At 44.7% G+C, this 20845-nt stretch overlaps 1 protein-coding gene across 1 annotated transcript in view; it reads right to left on the reverse strand.

Annotated features, from left to right (window-relative positions):
• TG (thyroglobulin) overlaps positions 1-20845 on the reverse strand; it is a 272792-nt gene that overhangs the window by 196018 nt on the left and 55929 nt on the right. The window contains exons 22-26 of the mRNA XM_011938150.1: positions 20182-20352; positions 14539-14655; positions 9849-9964; positions 6688-6796; positions 957-1148 (exon numbers count right to left, since the gene is read on the reverse strand). Coding sequence (XP_011793540.1) covers positions 957-1148; positions 6688-6796; positions 9849-9964; positions 14539-14655; positions 20182-20352 — 705 coding nt within the window. The remainder of the gene's footprint in view (positions 1-956; positions 1149-6687; positions 6797-9848; positions 9965-14538; positions 14656-20181; positions 20353-20845) is intronic.

A 20845-nucleotide genomic window follows, 5' to 3' on the forward strand; every position in this document is an offset into this window, starting at 1 on the left:
TTTCATAAATTTAATGTGACTAGTCACATAGTGGCTTACAGTTTGATGCTGCTAAGAGAAACAGGATTGGTTTTCATATAAAACAGTCACAGTTTGATGCTGCTAAGGAGAAATAGGATTGGTTTTCATATAAACCAGTTAAGACCCTTTTAGTCCATCAGTGGCACACCAGGAGCCAAATGTATATGCAACATTTTGCACTCATTATCTTAATAACAAGTAGTCTAATATAAAGTATTATTATCTGTATTTTATAAACAAAGGAAGTGCAACTTCATTTAAGTAACTTGTCCAAGATCACACAGCCAGAAAGTGACAGCAGTGGCTAGAACCCAGGTCTATAACACCAAAGTCCCTTCTCAACCACTAGGCCACACTGCTGAGTACATGAATTTATTTCCATACACAGAAGCACATCTCCATTGCTGAGATACTATTGAAAATGATAGGCATAGTGATCACAGGACCTGGTATGCAGTGGGCACTCAATAGATCATTGCTGAATGACTGATGGTGGGAAATAAGAATGAGCTAACATTTTTTGACCAAATATGTCCAGTCCCAGCTTCACAAGTGACAGTAAGGTGCCGTAGAAGACACAACTTGGGTCAAACCCTGGCTCTATCACTTTTCAAGGTGTCTGACCATGAGCAAAGGATTTAAACTATCTGAGCCTTAGTTTCTCAGTGTGTAAAATGGAGCTTGTCATATGTCCCTTAAAGACAGCAGAAAGGAATAAACCAGTATTACAAGGTGAAGGGGCCAGCACAGTGTACGACACGTGGAATATGAATGTGGGTACCATGTGTGTATTGTGTACTTGACTATTGCCTTCTATTTGGGTGTGGGCACTCACACTGTACACCCCAGGCAGCTCCATGTTGTGTGTCCTGGCTTCTGCATCCCTGTGTGTTCCCCATCCCTTGTTAGGTCCTGGCCCTCACCACCAACATTACCTCCTTGGACCTGTGTGAGGACGAAGCCATCGCAACACAGATCACGGTCACATGCAAGAAGACAGAAGAGGTGAGCATCGGTCAGATTGGCTCCTGAGGCTGAGAACACAATGGGGTTGTACAATCCGGAAAGCATGTTTTGGAAACCAGTGGGTTCAAAGCTTTTCTGAAGTGTTGTGGTGGATCCTTGGCCTGGGGGAAAGGCAGAACAAAATTTTTAAAGACCTCAAAACATGGCAGAGTTGGACAGAGCTTACTGATCTCATAGGACAGTTTGTTGACTTAGCTGCAACTGTGCTCGAGGTGGCGTGTGGGCCAAGATGAGTTGCTCTCCGTGCCACAAAGCTTCTGGATGTGTCTGTGCATGAAGAGGGTGGGGCCAGCCAAGGCCATGGCCCCAGACCCAGGAGACTGGGACAAATGCCCATCACATCTTCAAGGGTCCAAAGGATATGTGTAGAAAAATGGCCATATATTTTTATGTTTATTATTACCAGCAACTATGTATTGAGCCGTAAGTATATACACAGACCCTGTGCCACATGCTCTACCTACATGGTTTCATTTGATTTTCACTGCCCTGCTATCACATGTGCTTCTGTCACAAATTAGTTTAAACATGTGGTAGGGAAGCTTGGCCACTGTAATGCTGAAGTCACATCGCTTGCACTACCTACAGTTTTCTCAGCATGTCGTTGCCTTGTGCCATCAAACATCATCAAAGGAATGTTGTGTAAACAAATGCAGCTGAAAGCAGCAAACTGCAAGAACTCAGGACTGTACACAATACCCAGGATCCCACATTCTTCCTCTTGCCTAAGACTGGCCCCATCCAGGGGCTGTCTTCGAAGTTATGATTGCAGAGTTTTCCTTTCCCTTTGTGCAAGCAGCCCTTGTCTCCATAACTTAGCAGCCTCAACCCTTCCTTACACCCTCCCCCATCAAGCTACCTTGCCCTCTTACATTTTCAGAAGCATTTCTTTATTATGAATTCAACACATCTTTTTCAAAACTGTTCTAGCATTTTTAAGTAGAATTGTTCATTTTTTTTTCCATTGGTCTACCTAAAAGTGGCATGGTTTGAGTTTCCTGTCCCTAACTCTAGTTTTCAAATCAGCCCTGTTAATTTTAGAGCATCATTTTGCAAACATGAGATTTTCCAGGGATAGATATATAGAGCACTATAGCCTAAATGTCTGCGCCATTCTTATGCCCATTTTCCATTTGGGGAAAAGTCTTGACATGCGAACTGTCTGGCTCAGGTTTACACAGCCGGTGGGTGGTGGACAGGACACCAGGGCCTGTGCCCTTCACCACCCTGACCTCCTGTCAGCCTGGCAGATCACCACATCTTATGTGACTCATACACCTGGAGGTCGTAGAGAGGTTTTCAGTGTGAGACCCAAGAGTGCGAGCTTCAGATCAAACAGATCGGAGGGTACCCTGCCAAGGAAGGTCCTAATTCCTTGGATCCTCAGCCTCCCAAGCCTCCCATCTGTACAATGAGGATGATAATAACTAATCCTCACGAACATTGAGCAGATGAAAAAACATAGACTGGGGCCGGGCACAGTGGCTCATGCTTGTAATCCCACCACTTTGGGAGGCCGAGGCAGGCAGATCACTTGAGGTCAGGAGTTCAAGACTAGCTGGGCCAAATGGTGAAATCCCGTCTCTACTAACAATACAAATATTAACCAGGTGCGATGATGCATGCCTGTAGTCCCAGCTACTCAAGAGGCTGAGGCAGGAGAATCCCTTGAACTTGGGAGGCAGAGGTTGCAGTGAGCCGAGATCCCGCCACTGCACTCCAGTGTGAGCAACAGAGTGAAACTCCGTCTCAAAACAAAACAAAACAAAACAAAAAAATGTAGACTGTATATAAAAGGGCTGAACAACAATGAGCCTGCCACTTAACTTATGCTCAGCAGGTGTTTCACGTATCTCCAAAACGTCAGCATGTTCTCCCACCAAGCATTGGCTCACTCAGTCCCTTCTGCCTTGAACGCAAATCCACTCTTCACCAAAACCCAGCTTTATTTGAAGGGTCCATCTCTGCATTTGTACAGTTAGAATTCATCTCTCTCTCCCTTGATCTCTCATACATTCCATTTGTGACTGTACAAAGCCTCTACTTTCTCTCTCTCTTTGTATTTAAGCTACTTGAGAGAGTCGGCCTCCCCCGCAGCATGTGATTCTCCAATGTTTGATGCCATAATCATAGCCTCATGAGACTATTTAAATATCAATGTTAGTTCATCCAAGTTAATATTGCAGTAGCCACCTTCCAAATGCTCAATAGTCATGAGTAACTAATGGACAGCACAGATCTGTAGACCATTTCCATCACTGCCAAAGGTTCCATTGGACGGTGCTGCTGCGGAGTCCAGGGCCACACCTCAGTTCCCCTTGGTATCTTCCACATAGGGCAGGTGGCAGAGAGGACCACCTACCCTGAGACCTTTGCATGGTGGGCTGCTTTTCTTTTCTTTTTTTTTTTTTTTTGAGACAGAGTCTCACTCTGTTGCCCAGGCTGGAGTGCAGTGGCTCAATCTTGGCTCACTGCAAGCTCTGCCTCCCTGGTTCACACCATTCTCCTGCCTCAGCCTCCCCAGTAGCTAGAACTACAGGCGCCCACCACCATGCCCAGCTAATTTTTTGTATGTGTATTAGAGATGGGGTTTCACCATGTTAGTCAAGATGGTCTTGATCTCCTGACCTCATGATCTGCCTGCCTCAGCCTCCCAAAGTGTTGGGATTACAGGTGTGAGCCACCGTGCCCCGCCAGTGGGCTGCTTTTCATCCTTCAGATCTCAGTTCCAATGTCCCCTCCTCTGTGATTCCTTACCTGACCACCCTGAAGCAGCTCATACCCATCTTTACCTCCTCGTCCTGTTTCATTTTCATCCAAGCACTTACTGCCCTCTGAGATGATCTTATTGCTGGATCAATTCCTCTGTCAATCAGTGATTCTGTTTTGCTCACAGATACATCCATAGTGCCTACAAAAGTGCTTATTGCACTGCCATGGTAGAGGCCTGGACAATGAAGCAGGCCAGGAAGGCCTTTCAGACTCAGGGGAGGTTCTGCTTTGATGTCACACGTAGTAAGATGTTTCCTTTTCCTAGACTTCATCTGTGAGATGAGGGGTTGGGCTAGACAACCTCTAAAGAACCTTTGGGCACTGACATCCTTTGATTCTGAAAGACCCACGGCTTATCCCCCAAGTTGAAAGCCACAGTCATTAAGTGGGAGTAGATAGCAGAGGGTATTGGGTGACAGATCAAGCTCTGCGACTCAGGCCCTTTCTTTAGTCCCACCTTCCAGGTTACTGAAGGTCAGGGATGGGAACGAACATGATTAACTACCTACTGAGAACTGACGACGTGGGTAGGTGACTTTCAGAAACTGTGTCCTGTCCTCCTCGGTTGTGACATAGTCCCATTTTACAGAGGAGAAACTGAGTTTCGAGTGAAATAAAGAAGTTGTTCCTGATCAGAGACAGAGACAGAGACAGGAAGAGGGAGGCAGGAGTTGGAAACCAGACCTAACTTACTCCTCCTCCCCCTCCTCCATTCCACCCGGAGCTAGAACGGCTGCCTGGTGCATCTTCTGCTTTAAATCAAAAAGCAACACAAACCAAAAAAAGCAAAACATAGTTCTGCCCTTGATTTAGTTTGGCAACAAGGAATTTTCCCAATTTCCTTTGTAGTTTTCCCCCAAAGTATAAACTTTCAGGAGACAAAAACAAAAAATAAAAATAACAAACACCAGGACTTTCTGTGTGATATTAAAAGACAAAAAACAAAACAACAACAACAAAAAAACAAACACTTAAACAGAAATACAATACAATTGTATTTTTTCAGATGTCGTAAAAGGGCAAGCTATTACTTTAAAGGACATTCTGGGTAGGGGTTACTATTCTATTTTGATTTTTATTTTTAGAAAATAATCCCTATGTTTTGTTATTTAAAAAGAAAAACAGGATATTAAAAATAATTGGACTGAAGACTGCGGCAGAAATCCTAGTGACCCTGGTCACTAGATTAGAGAGATCGGAGTGACCCTGGTTACTAGATTAGAGAAATCCTAGTGACCCTGGTCATAGATTAGAGAGAGCCGAGCTCTGCCAGACTCCAATCTCCCAGGCAAACTCTTTGTGAAGTAGGGACGAAGGCATTAGGTGAAAGAAGGACCAGAGGGAAAAATACACAAACACTTGTCCCTGCTGTGGGCTCGCAATTGCTACCGAGGTCAGGGCAGCTTTGGGCCTGGGCTGTGGCATTGTCTCCACTTGCTGCTTTTCCTGGCACAAGTCTGAAGCTGCTGGAATCCCCAAGCCACTTGCCCTGAGTTACGAACCTCAGAGAGTGACACCTGTACTCCCCTTCACCCAACCCCCAAGTCCCAGGTCAAGCCCCCTTTGGCTGTCATCTGGTGCACAGCCACGGCCTCGGGCCCTCAGGAAACTTTTCAGCAGGAACAAAGATGATTACAGAAACGTTCTACACTCGCTGAGCTTTCCCCATGAGCCCGGCCCTGTCCTAACAGCTCCACACGTGTCACCTCATTCCAATCTGCCGCTGACCTTGGTCCACCACGACTCCTGTTTTACTAAGGAGGAAACTGAAGCCAAGAACGTCAAGGAACAGGCCCAAGACCATGCAGCTCATAGGTGTCAGAGCAGGGGTTCCGCACAGGCAGGAGGGCCCCACCGTCGTCCCTCGCTCTGCAGCCCTTAACAGCTATGACGGAGCCACAGGGCACAGGGCAGAGCCTGGCCGTGGCCCAGAGGACAAGGCCCAGAGCATGCCTTGCTGGCATGTTTCCTCTCCACTCGCTGGAGAGGAGGCAGGAGGTGGGCAGGGTGGGGCAGAACAGCGAGCACAGACCCTGGGATTCCAGGGAAAGAGCTCCTGCCTCTCCCATGTGCCAGCAGCGGCCTAGAGCACTTCCTCATGTGTACATGGGGATTGGGATCCCCTTTGTGCCTTTCTCCAAGAGTTTCCATGAGTGTGAAATGAAAAGATGAATGAGAAAGGAAGCTGTAAACTATACGGTACTACATAGCTTGCTACTCAAAGTGTGGTCCCCGGACCAGCAGCACCGGCACTCTCTAAGAGGTGATTAGAAAGGCTAGATCTCGGCCTGACACCAATGATTTACTGACTCAGGGTCTGCACCTGACAGGGCCTGGGTTCGCTGGGAGGAAAATGTCCTGGGAGGGTAGAGATTAAAGTGAGGAGAAGGAGAAGCTCTATGAATCAGGAAGCCCAGGAGGAGTGGCTGCTGGGAGCCCAGCACCCAGGCCCCAGCGAGCGGCTTACTCAGCCTCATGGGTCAGGTGGGCCTTCTGGATGGCACAGGCTGAACTCAGCGGGTTCTGCCATGATCCTTCACTTCATAGCTATGTGTCCACTCTGCAACTTAGCTCTGCCTGCAGAATGAGGCTCTCAATCCCTGCTAGATTGCAATGGGATCAAATCTGATGGCACAAAGGAGAATAATGTGGAAATCCCTTTGCAGTCACAGGGGAGATCAGTGCCTGCTTGAGGAGCATGCTGTGCTGAATCTGCCAAAGAATGGGGCTCAGAGAAGCCAGGCTCTGGGTGTGGAGTGGGGAGGGGGAGAGTCTGGCTCTCCCCAACATGCACCTGCTGGAAACCAGCTCCAAACATGATTGTGTGAAGCTACTGTGGCCCTGAGCCAATGAGCCCAACCAACCTACCCTTTTTCAAATACACAGCTGGAGAATCTTGACCACGGCTCCTCACTTTCACCTGGCAGCGAAGACTTCCAAAGCTGGTGGCCTTTGAGTTCCCCAGTGCATCTTGTTTCTGGAGATGGAAAGATGCTGCATTATTATCCTGAGATATTTAATAATTCAATCCAACAAACATTCATCCAGCCCTAACCATAGCTAGGCAACGGGGCTACAAAGGTAAGTTAGTTTCTCCTGGTCTATTGGAGGAGACAGACATATAAGCAGTAACTTGCAGCCCAGAGTGTTAGCTGCAAAGATACACATAATTAGAGAAGAGGTAATTAGAGAGGAAGGAGCAATTGATTCTATGGAGAAAGAGAAGCTAGAAAAGTTTCCCATAAAAAGTAAATCTGAGTGAGGTTCTGAGATATGAATAAGAGTTTGCCAGGCCAGGCACGCTGGCTCACACCTGTAATACCAACACTTTGGGAGGCCAAGGTGGGTGGATCATTTGAAGTCAGGAGTTCGAGACCAGCCTGACCAACATGTTGAAACCCCATCTCTACTAAATTAAAAAAAAAATTACCCAGGAGTGGTGGCATCTGCCTGTAATCCTAGCTACTCAGGAGGCTGAGGCAGGAGAACTGCCTGAATCCAGGAGGCAGAGGTTGCAGTGAGCCGAGATTGCACCATTGCATTCTAGTCTGAGCAACAGAGTGAAACTCTGTCTCAAAAAAAAAAAAAAAAAAAAAAAAAAGAGTTTGCCAAATGGAAACAAGACAGGGTTGATTTTCAGCAGAGGAAACAGCAGACACAGAGACCCAGAATTTCATGAGTGTTTTCAGAACTAGGTTCAATAATTCAGTAATTTTTGGACTGTCAGTTACGAAGGGGGAATGATGGGAGAGGAGAGAGAGGCAGGAGCTGGCTATGAAAGACCTTATAGACACTTAGTTTCCATCTAGGGAGTATCTAGAAGAAGGTTCTTAAGCTTGGAGATGGTGAAGTTGGACTTTCAGAGATCTTGTCATTCTCAGCCCTCTCTGATCTCTCTTTCTGACTTATTTCCAGCAGTCTTGCTATGTGGATGAGGTGGGATAAATTGGTGTGTTTTGTTCCCAGTATTTTGCCTTCCCCCTCAAGGGTGCCAAATTTTGAGTTTCCTGTGGGAATTTTTGGAGGACAGGGGCTATAGCAAGGCTATTTGAAGGCAACAACTCTTCTTGCTTTGCAGAAAGCCTGAACTCACTGAAGAGGCAATGGCCTGGGGAGAGGAGGAAGAGCCTTGGAGAGCAAAAAGAAAGAAGAGATTCCTGCAGACCTGCGAAGAGCTCGAGATGAGGTCCTGTGTAGCAAGAGACCTTGCCCTTCTGTGGCCACGCCAGGTGGGACAGGGGACAAAAAGACGCCAGATGGACCTGAGGAGGCTAAACCCAACGTGCTGTGGCTCCAGCACTGGTAGAGCCCTCTCCACACCCCAAGCCTGGCCCAGAAGCAGAGGAGCTGGGAGGACTTTGGGCCCTGGCATTGGGAAGTGTGGCTAATCACTGAGGACAAAGCGCCAAGGCCCTCCCATTGCCACCCCACCCCAACACCTTAGGACCAACAGCCCAGAGCCCTGGAGAGAAGCCTTAATAATGCTTGAGATGGAATTTTCTGCAGACCTGATGGGGGATGATAATATTAACAGCAACAATGATCATACAATAATGGTCAATGAACCTTCACTTTGTGACCAAACTCTTCTGTGAGCCTTTTCATGTAGGACCTTATTCAATACTCACAATAATCCAGTGATGTTGGTGCCATTATTATCCCTATAACATATGGGGAATCTGAGGCTCTAAAGCACTAAATAGCAATAAGCAAGTAGCAGGACTGGAGGATTTGAATCCAAGACCTTTCCCTTCCTCTTCCCTGTATCTTGTAGCTACAGAACCTAGCTCAGGAGCCCTAAAATTCAGGGGTCCACCCTCTACACCCTTCTGCAATGCCACTTATGAAGACACTCTCACATGCAAGGACATGGATACAGGGACATGAAATGCACCAGCACTGGTGATGTTGCAATACTGCTATACATCTTCACGTCCTCCACTGAGGGAATGCAAAGTAAATTATATACACCCATGAAATGGATTCATATACTCCAATGAGAAGGATAAGGTTAATTTTCAAGATTCTATATAAAGACAAATATCATGAGAAAATCAAGGTAGAAAAGAATATATATTATAAAATAATAGCATGCAAACAAATAAAAACACCATTATAAATACAAAGAAATTTTCTGGAAGAATTCATAAGAAACCAGAGAGTAAAAAGGAGATCTGCACATGTTTATGAATTAGGAAATTAGGAGACAGGAGACTCCTGCTTTTCACTGGAGGAGGACAGGGGCGAATTATCCTAATTTGATGGTACCACATGAAACTGACAATACTCTACAAGCTTTGACTCACAGAACAGCAATGTTATGTGGTTCTAATATTTATCCTTTTTCCTTTTTAAACTGTAATTATGGGTTCCTTTGTCTGTTTTGTGATGGAGTCTTTGCTCTGCGGCCCAAGCTGGAGTGCAGTGGCATGATCTCAGCTCACTGTAACCTTCACCTCCCAGGTTCAAGCGATTTTCCTGCCTCAGCCTCCCCAGTAGCTGGGATTACAGGTGTCCAACAGCACACGCAGCTAACTATTTTCTGTTTTTAGTAGAGACAGGGTTTCTCCATGTTGGCCAGGCTGGTCTCAAACTCCTGACCTTAAGTGATCCACCCACCTCGGCCTCCCAAAGTGCTGGGATTACAGACATGAGCCACCATGCCAGGGCAACCACAGTTATGTTTTATTTCTACAATGGGAAGGCATGCTGGGGTCTGGACCTCAAGGGGCAGTGGTGTTTAGGGCCCCCTCACATCTGGCCCACACTGCCTGATGGGGCAGGTGGTTCTCTCCTGACTGACTTGTCAGGAATCCTTATGACTCAGGCAGATGCCCTTTACTCCACCTTCATCTTGGTTCTGTCTCTGGCCTATCGCAGCTTCAACTTGCCAAAGTCCCACTGCTTTGAAGAAATGGACGTAACAGAGGATCAGCTCTCGACAACCTCATTCTATCACCTGGCCTGCCTGCTACCCATTCCTCAGAGCACGTCTGACCTAGAATGAATGAGGAGCAGAAACACCTCACCTGGTCAGAAGTCATGCAGACAACATTGTCACTTGTCCAAGCATAAAAATCACAGGAAATCTCTGGCTCTGTCATGGAAACGGTGAGGAAGCTGCAGGCCTCGTCCTCTGCGCAATCTGAAAGCACCATGGGACGGTCACTCACCTGGCTGTCCTGGGGGATGCTGAGGACAGACCAGACACATCCCCTTGCCCCTGCCCCTGCCCTACATGCCCAAACACATACACACACACACACACACACACACAGATACACAGATACACAAATACACACACTCCCTCCAAATATACACAAATATACACACACACATGCACACACACCTCCCAACACACAAACACACGCAAATATACACCCAAATATACACACAAAAGCCCCCACACACAAGCACACACAAAAATACATAAATACACATCCAAATACACACAAGCACACACACACACCCACAGCTCCAAACACACATACAAATATACACCCAAATAAACACATACTTCCAAATAAACACCCAAACACACACAAATACACACACAAGGATATATACACTCCAATATATACACATACACCCAAATACACACACAAATACATTCAAACACATGCACGCAAATATACACAAATATGCATTCAAATGCACACACCTCCAAATACACACACAGACACAAATAAACACCCAAATACACCCCCCAAATATACCCCCACAAGCACACATATAAACACACATTTATTAAGTACGTACCATGAACCTCATGCAGCGTTAAGTGTTTTCTGTGTATTGAATCATCTATCCCCCATCTTACTGTTAAGGAACTGAAGCACAGCTCCTTTCAGGCACTTACTCACCAAGGTCACAAAACTACCAAGTGGCAGAGCTAGGATTTCAATCTAAGTAGCCAGACTTCAGAGCTTGTACAGTTACTAAGCTGTATCTGCCGAAATTAAACCTTTTTTACGTTTTAATTGCTTCTATCCTATGAGGAGCCAAGCCTAGGTATCCATTGAGATCACAACTTTGTTCAAGGCTATGTCCCATTTCCATGAGGAGCAGACAGCAGCCCTGCAGGGGATTGAATGATAGAATAGAATCCCCACTTCCTACAGTGAGTGCCCTCTCAGGATGACAGGAGGCCACGCGCTTAATGAGGGCAGGGACCACGGCTGCTTTTTGTGTACACTGTACGATAGGCATGAAGCATTCAACTGTGTAATATTCACGAATAACGACGGCAATTAATGATTTATCAGGAATAGGAGGGTTTGGTAGAAAATGTAAATCAGGGAGAAAAAGTGTATGCTTACGTATTTATCATTACAAGTCACTTTCACATATATAATTAACACTGATTTTTGCATTAGGTAAGAGGTAAATTTAGCAATGGGAACACCAAGACTAAGAATGAGCACAGTCTGTGGCTGATGGGGGTAACGCAGTAACTTGAATACCTTTGCAATCCAATTCCTGAGCCCTCCCCAGTGTATCTGCCCAGCTGAAGGGCAAGGGAAAGCCACCGGTAGCTGAGATGGAGACGTCTTCCTTTTCTCTAACAGGACATCTCAAAAACTGCAGCTCTATTGAGATGACATCTTGGGTGCAAAGGTGGTCTTCTGGGGGTTTTCATCATCTCTTGATTTTCATCTCACATTGTATGGCTGTAATGTCTTCATGAACTAGGCACTGAGAGGTGGATGATGTCATTTTACCCATAAACTGCCTGGCTTATTCAGAAACCCCCCAAAATAATTCTTTAAAAAAATTTTTTTTTAGACAGGGTCTGGCTCTGTTGCTCAGGCTGGAGTGCATTAACGCGATCTTGGCTCACTGCAACCTCTGCCTCCTGGACTCAAGCCATCTTCCCACCTCAGCCTCTCAAGTAGCTGGGATTACAGGCAGACATCACCACGCCTGGCTAATTTTTGTATTATTAGTACTATTATTATTATTATTTATTTATTTATTTATTTATTTTTTTGTAGAGATGCAGTTTCACCATGTTGCCCAGGCTGGTCTCCATCCACCTGCCTTGGCTTCCCAAAGTGCTGGCATTACAAGCATGAGCTACTGCGCCCAGCTCCACAGAAAATAATTCTCACTGGTCCACTGGCTCATAGCTCTAAAGCTCTCCTGTCCCCTTAACCAAACTAACCTAATCTTCATGGCAAGCAGATCCCTACTTCGGGCTCAGGGACAAATTCATTCAAGAAAACAATTAAAGTTCTGGGTCAGTGTTAGAAGGATGAGCACCCTAGAGTCTGTCTGGTTGGTTAAGTGCTGAACTAGAACCAGGGTTCCTACCATGGCCCCAGTCATAGCTTCCCCTCACGTCCCCAAAAATCCACATTTCCCCCCATTCCCCATCATGCTGTTTAATTCTCTAGATGACTTAGTTTTCTTACCAGTTTTCTTACCTTTCCCGACCAAAAATGATATCCACCCCTTCACTGACTTAGTGGCTTTATTTTCCTACCCTTTAAATGGCCCTTTGACCTACCGTAAAACCACCTTGATTTTTCGTTACAGGCTGAATTATGTTTCACACTCATAATTTGTATCATGTAGTCCTACCCCCAGCACCACAGAATGTGACTGCATTTGGAGTTAGGGTCTTGCAAGAGGTAATTAAGTGCATAATGAGAACATTAGGGTGGGCCCTAAGCCAGTAAGACTGGTGTCCTTATGAGAAATAAAGATTAGGATACAGACACATACATAGGGAAAACCAAGCGAAGTCACAAGGAGAAGTGAGTCACCTATAAGCCCAGGAGAGGGGCCTCAGAAGAAACCAACTCTGCCAACACCTTGATCCTGGACTTCCAGCCTCCAGAATTATGAGAAAATTCATTTTGTTGTTTAAGTCCCCCAGTCTACGGAATTTTGTCCCAGCAGCCCGAGAAAACTAACACAGTGCTGGATGCCTGGACCTCTACTCAACCTGCAAATACTGCTTGTCTCGGATTGCTCTGCTCTCGTTTGTCTGACAGGATGGCATCTTGCTGGACCTCCTTGATGCGGCTCTCTTTTTCAAACTGTTGTCTGTTTCCTCTCAGCATATTTTAGACACTGAACTCAGTGGCCCAGTTGGCTAAACCATCTCTGGATATGAACAGACGGACGTGTTTTCCCTGCTTGCCTCACTCCCTAAGATTCTGCATCCTCTTTTGCTTCCCATTCCTATCCCACCAGTTTGCCCTTTTTTTTTTTTTCTTTTTTCTTTTTATGGAGTTTCACTCTTGTTGCCCAGGCTGGAGTGCAGTGGCGCGATCTCGGCTCACTGCAACCTCTGCCTCCCAGGTTCAAGCAATTCTCCTGCCTCAGCCTCCCGAGTGGCTGGGATTACAGGCACCCACCACCACACCTGGCTAATTTTTTGTATTTTTAGTAGAGACGGGGTTTCACCATGTTGGCCAGGCTGGTCACAAACTCCTAACCTCAGCTGATCCACCCGCCTCAGCCTCCAAAGTGCTGAGATTACAGGTGTGAGCTGCCGCGCCCTGCCTGCCCTTCTAACTTAAGCTGTGTCACAGTGTGTGCACACATGAGCAGGTATATGGCAGTCCTTGTTGAGACAAATAACTGCCAAAGCTGTCCTTCAAGTCTGCTGTCCTCGTGCTGGTTCCTCACATCTATTCATTTGACCACTTGGTTCTGTCCCTCCATTCCTGTCAATATCTCTCATTCTACAAACATTTTCTTCAGCTTCTACTTCATGCCTTGCACTGTGTTTGTGAAACAAACTATAGTGTGCTCACCATAACCAAAGCTGATATCCAAAACAGATTCACACTCAGAGTGTTAATTACTTAATAACTACATCACATGGGGATACTGAGGGAGGCATAATGCAGTGGTTAAAAGGGCCACAATAGACACTGGGGACTACTGGGGGGAATACAGCGAGGAGGACAGGGTTGTAAAACTAACCACTGCGACTATGCTCACTACCTGGGTGATGGACTCAATCGTACCCCAAACCTCAGCAGCATACCACATACCTATATAACAAACCTGCACGTGTACCCCCTAAATCTAAAATCAAAGATGAGATTATTTTTAAATATTTTTTATTTCAGTAGCTTTTAGGATACAAGTGGCTTTGAGTTACATGGATGAACGGTATAGTGGAGAAGTCTGAGATTTTAGGGCACCCCAAAGATAAAATCATTTAAAACAAAAAAGACTGTAGGCTTTGACGTTGTTACTTTGGGTTTGAATTTAAGCCCTGACCCTTGCTGGCTTTGTGTCATTGAGCAAGTCACTTACACTCTCAAAGCTTTATTTTTCTCTTCTGTAACTCAGGATAGCAATAGCTACTTTATGGGTGGCTTTGGGATTGTGAGATAATCCTCGTAAACATACATGCTCAATAAATGGCAGCCTTTATTACCACCTCTCTGGCCCCACTGTTAAAACAGGGAGATATATATCCTGACCTGGACGCATAGATCTATGCCAAACTAATTTTGTTCATTTCTACCCCTTAACATGTGCCATGTGGATAGCATACAGTAGGTACACTGTCAACTCTGCAATTAAGTTATGAATTGAATATACATTCTGGAAATCAATTCATTTATAGTGTTTTTGATAAAGTATGTTTTTAAATTATCATTTTAATAGTTTGATTTGGTTTGTCTCGACAACTCTCAACAGAGCTTATTTCCACACCTTCTTCTGAGTGCACATCTCCCCACCACTCCTCACCTGTCAAGCACTGCATCACAGGGAACTCAGAATCAGGAACTTTGGATCTGACAGCCACAGGAGCATTGGCGTCAAAGATCACCTTTGATTCTGGAGCCATCTCAAACTTCTGCATCACTGAAAATAAAACAGATTTAGTAAATCTGACTCAGAAAGGTATAGAGCATCTGCAGAGAAGCCATAAAGACTATTAGGTCAGGAAGTCACTACCCATTCGTAGCTTTTGGTAACACAAATGTGCCAGGAAAAGCAATTCCTTTGTAAGGTAGCTCCAACATACTGCCGCATAGCTAATACTTAGAGCTACAACTTACCAGCTCTCCCTGCTTCTACTTCGTTGTCACGAAGTGAGGTGGAAACTTAATGTTAGTCCTTACAACTCTTTTCTTCTCATTAACATTGATAATATAAACTTACATTTCTCTGTCCCTATCCTTCAGTGCTAATTACATCATATAATTATTTTACTGGCATTTTCTTTCTGTAAAACAACTTGAATTCTTTCTGAAATGAGGTAAGTTATTTTTTAAAAGACATGTGCATATGTATTTAGGTAAATCTGAAGACATGTCATGTGGCTCAGGCATTTTTAAGATTGTTTAAGTGATTTATTAGCATCTGTTTTCCTAGCTACCATCAATACACTTGAGTTCCATTTGATAGGAATAACATAGTCACAGCTCATAAAACTAGACAAGTGAGCAGGAAGAAATACAATTTCTCGGGGCGATGAGAGTTAGAACTCATTCTTCACCAAGCAAAAAAGAAAGGTAACTCTCAAGGAATGAGATTCATCTTCCAAGCCACAAATTTCCAAGAGTGTCAATATCTTGCAGTCTTACAGGTAACTGTCAAAAAGAAAGACTTATGTACAACTCAAAGGCATATGAATATCAGTTTTTTTGCAAACATAATTATCAACTTATATACAAGCACTAATTAGGTACATTCATTGCTTTATTTAAAAAGACTCATATCTATATAGTCATTAAAAAGACATATCTAGATTGGTTTTCATCAAGTCAATAAATTCAAAGCCATCCAAAGTATTCTCTTCTCAGCTTTCATAATAAGTGCAGAAAAAAAATGTTTATTCCTTTTGGGATTGGGTTGAGAGAAGTGAGCATTAATATAAAAGAAATGACATGCTCGGCCAGGCACCGTGGCTCAGGCCTGTGATCCCAGCCTGCTCTTAAGTCTTCAAAAGTGTTGATAAAGAAAAGAATTCTGATTTTACAAACTGGCCCATACATGTTAATTGCTGAAGTTGCCAATTTCATGTGCTCTACCCACACTCAGCCCTTCCTCTCTCATCTCTTTTTTTATTTTTATACTCCTTAGTAGCTCATTTGTAGAGACGGCAAGCTCCAGTCCAGCAAATGCCATGTTATATTCATCACAGTGTCCCTAAGTCTTGATTGGTACAGACCAGATGCTCAAAATATTCTAGGAGACTAAATAAAATTTGAAAGGTCTTTCAGTTTCTAATTAAATTCTGCCAAAAATACAGTACATTTAGCACTTCAGTTAGAGAGTCTGCTGGTTTTCAGAAAAGGGACCCCGTGGTGATAGAGATCTTCACATTTCAGAATTCTGTGAAGAAGCTCATGGCCGAGCAGAACAGAAACAATCCATGAACCAATTTGCCAATGAATTATGCCAATGGAGTCAGTTTGCAGATTTATACATTCTGTTAGCATAATTTCCCATTTATCCAATTTATACTTAAAGGTTACTTACAAATGTCTTAAGGAAAGCATAAAAGATTAACATTAAAGCAGAATATATATTAATATTTCATCATATTTTTTGCATAGTTTATTGTGGCTACTTAGGTTCCTGTCTCCCTCCAGGGCAAAGACAATATTCTGATAATATTTGAACCCTCACTAGCCAGGATAGTAACAGAGAGACTACTTTCCTGTATATTGAATGGATAGAGGGAGGCAGGGATGGAGAATACGAGGGAAGGAGGGATAGGCAAATGAATGACTAACAACATCATCACAACACCAGGAAACCAGGAGATAACACTATGATGGCACAGTTCCAACGTCATGTATATACCTGGGTTCAGGCACTTGACGTGGTATACGAAATCTTCAGCATAGGTCGACAAAGATCAGAATTAGGAAAATGAACCTAAAGTTAAAGGGAAGATGAACTGGAAATATTTCCAGTGAGCAAGGTGGAAATATTTCTGCTAACTCTGCAAGTAAACAAAGGAAACAAAAGATCAAAGGGAGTGCCAGGAAGCTGCAGCAGGAGAGATTTCAGAGAGAGAGACAGCAGGGAGAGGCACCAACTTGGGAGTGAGCCCTCAGCTCAAGTTCTGATGCCACCACCAACTCTGTGTCCTTGGATAACTTGCAACCTCTGAGAGTTTCAGTTTCCTGGCTGTGAGGACTAAATAACATAGCACGGAATGGTATATGGTATATGGTATACAGCAATCACTTAGTAAGTACTAAGCCCCTCTGCCCCCTGCAGAACACCTTGCCTAAGTCTCAGAGTTTGTAAAATTGACCACAGGAATTGAGGTGATAGAAGAATCTCCTTCCCTGAAGACCTTAGGAAATGGTTTCAAAGAATCCCAGACAACTAGAGCAATTTGTTCATTCTGTCAAAGATTACCTATGGCCCTGGAATAGAACAAGAAATAAGACACAATTCTAGCACCAAAGGAACATATGGTCTAATGAGGTTAGAGCCCAGAGGGGAGGCTGGGATACTGCAAATGGTGCTTTATCCCAAGAGCAATGAAGAACCACTGAAGAGTTTTAAGGGGCATTGCATAAGCAGAATCTCCTTTTAAATAACAGCACTAGAAGCATCATAGAATAACTGTTGGACTGAAGCAAGAAGATGAGTTAGGCGGGTATGGCAGTAGCATGTAGGTAACAGCAGAGGCCTGAACAAAGGAAGTGGCAAGAGGATTGAGGGAGGAGCAAATTCCTCTCAGGTAGGTACCTGCTTGGGGAGGTATAAGTCCCTTGCTTAAGACCTAGCCTCAAGGACAAAAGCCTTAAAAATTTTACTCCCAAAGAGAAAGTTCTTCTCAAAGGCAATTCTGAGAAGAGACGTGTTGACATCCCAGTGAGAGCCCAGCTTATTAACATAGAAATCCCCTGGCATATCCAGAAAGGGAAACTTAAGCTCAGAGCTTTGCATAAGAAGCCAAAGATGCTGAAGTTCCATTTGGAGGCTATTCAGAAGCCAGCGCCTCAGGGAAGCATCATCAAAGTTGTCAAAGCTGAGCTGTGACTCCTGAGCAGTTCTGTTGCCACTGATTAAACCATCCTTTCTGCCCTGAACAATGGGCAGAATACACCATGAAATGCCCTACAAACTGCATAAGACAGTCCTCAAGGCCAAGTCATTGACAGAGATGCAAAGAGAGCTCAGAGCGCTTAAGACAATAATCGCAGGACTGACAGTGATCACCAGGGCTGCAGGGCAAGTTGTTTCCTCTAAGGACACAGTCCCCTTCATTTGTGAAGCATCTGGCTAACTGATCTCTCAAAGCACTTTCCTGCAGTACTTCCCCTGTTTTTTCTGCCCAAGAAGAGGGATGTTGGGAAAAAAATAAGACTTTCATTGGATTTGCAATTTATTCAAGAATACACACACACACACACACACACACACACACACACCCTTCTTAGGACTTGCTAGCTCTTCACTAGAGAAGGGAAATGATTGCTCTGAGAATTAGAAAATGAAAATTTCTCACTTGGATTTTCATTAATATTTTATCCCGTGAGCTGTACCAGCTTCCCTGGAGGACAGGCTATGCATGCATATGTGTGTGCATGTGAGGATATGTTTATTGAGGAAGCAGTTAAATTTAGGTGGAAACAGATTGGTAGAATGAAGAATACAAAGGTTTGGTAGTTTGACATACAATGATTCAAATTCTAGGTATATTCGATCCTAGCTATGGAACCAAGAGAAGTGCTTAGACATTTTTGCCTCAGTTTCCTCAGCTAAAATATTGGCAATAATATCTACCTTTTAGGACTACCATGGATTCAAATTTGATAAACACATAAAATGCCTGGCACACAGTAAGCCCATGTATGTTAGGCCCTTTCCTTACACAGAAATACTAAGAGACTGGCTTGCTTGGACTTGTCAAGTGTGCAAAGGTCAGCCGCAAGACCTCAAGCAGAGGCAGGTGGCCCCAGGGAAAGGTGGAACAGGATCATAAAGATTGAGAAGATGTCAGGAACAAGGGACCTTGCAGACTGTTTCAGCCTCCCTCCAAGTTTAACTGACAGGGAAACAGGGCAAATACTGTTTCTGAGCCTTACTCGGAGACATTTATTACCACTGGTAGGTATCCCATTCCTAAAGCACTCAACACCCTTACAAGGGTGGAAACTGATGTCTCCATTTTATGGATGAAGAAACTGCTGAGGGTGAGTGACTTGCCTAAGACAGCCAGTAAAGGCACCATTGGGATTAAACTACTTCTGATCCCACAGGACATACTTTTCCCTTCTGTTCCTCTGGTCCCCATCACACTATGTATTGTAGAATATTTGATGGTTCACCTGGGAATTTCCCACCCAGTATCTCACTGAGGAACTGTACGTGGCACAAGGTAGAGCTCAATACATATTTGTTGACCTTATAGGTTGATGTTGATTCTCAGGAAAAAGACGGAAAGTCACTGGGGAGACTAAGTTTCTGAGGGATTGAGCAACCTGCTCTAGATCACCCAGCAATTCAGATATGGAACAAGACCTGGCACGCATGTCTTCTACAACAGGAGTTCCCAACCCCTGGGCCATAGACCGGTACCAGTCCATGGCCTGTTAGGAACTGGGCCACGCAGCAGGAGGTGAGCATCGGGAGAGCAAGCATTACCACCTGAGCTCAGCCTCCTGTCAGATCAGTGGCAGCATTAGATTCTGAGAGGAGCGCAAACCCTATTGTGAACTGTGCATGTGAGGGATCTAGGTTGTGTGCTCCTTTGAGAATCTAATGCCCAATGATCTGTCACTGTCTCCCATCATCCCCAAATGGGACCGTCTAGTTGCAGGGAAAAAAACTCGGGGCTCCCACTGATTCTACGTTATGGTGAGTTGTATAATTATTTCATTATATATCACAATGTAATCATAATAGAAATAAAATGCACAATAGATGTAATGTGTTTGAATCATCCTGAAACCATCCCCTCCCTGCCACCCCTGGTCTGTGGAAAAATTGTCTTCCATGAAACTGATCCTTGATACCAAAAAGGTTGGGGACTGCTGCTCTACTACGTCCTACTGAGGAAGAAATGCTGACTAGATTAGTGAAGGCAAGCTGCCTAGAAGAATGGAAGCCTCCACAGATCTTTTAATATAAAGATTCATCTCTTGTGCATGCTGAAGTACTTAGAAGTAAGGGTTCCTGATATCTGGAATTTACATATGATTCAAAAACAGAGATAGTGAAATGTTAACAATTTTTGGATCTAGGTGATGGGTATTTGTTCATCCTATGGTTCGTCCAACTTCTACACAGATCAAAATTTTTCAAAATGAAAAGTTGGAGACAAATGCACCTCCAGCTTCTCTCCCTTTCTAAAAAGCCCTCGAGACCACTCCCCAGTCCCCAGGAACCATGACTGATTTCACCTCCAGCACTTACTCAAACACTGTGAGTCCTCAAGTGGGGCCTCTGTTTCCGACCATGGCAGCCTCCGCCCCTCGCCATCCACACAGAAGGCCTTTCCACTGCCCCTGTCCCTCTGGCTGGCTCGGTACTGGCTGTTCTGGTCACACTGCAGGCCTGCTTCATTCCTCTGACAGTCAGTGACACCTAGAACCAATAGATTGACACAGTCATCAATGATGGGCCTCTGGAATCCCCCCACTCCTACTCCCAGGCTCTGGGTCATTGATAAGGTGTCCAAATCACACATCTAACTCAGACATTCCAGCTTAAAACTCTTCAGTGTCCCCATTGTTCTGATCGATAAGGCCCCTATAATTTGGCCACCACCCACCCTAAGTTCTGCACACACACCCCATGCTTCACGAACCACCTGCTTCATTCCATGCCCCGAACACACCAATCTAATCTCTCTGATACCATTTGCTCCAACACAGACTTTGCTCATCTGGGCCGTCTCCTGGCCCATAGCTCTCCCAGTCTTTGCTGCACGAACTCTCCACCATTCACCTGTTTTCATCCCAATTCTCATTGTCTCAGGAAAGCCTTCCTGCTATGGTCTAAATGTATGGGTGCCACCTGCCAAAATTCACATGTGGAAACCCAGAGCCCAGTGTGATGGTATTAGCAGGTGATGCCT

Source organism: Colobus angolensis, unplaced genomic scaffold, assembly GCF_000951035.1.
Source record: "Colobus angolensis palliatus isolate OR3802 unplaced genomic scaffold, Cang.pa_1.0 Scaffold17, whole genome shotgun sequence".
Classification (NCBI taxonomy): domain Eukaryota; kingdom Metazoa; phylum Chordata; class Mammalia; order Primates; family Cercopithecidae; genus Colobus; species Colobus angolensis.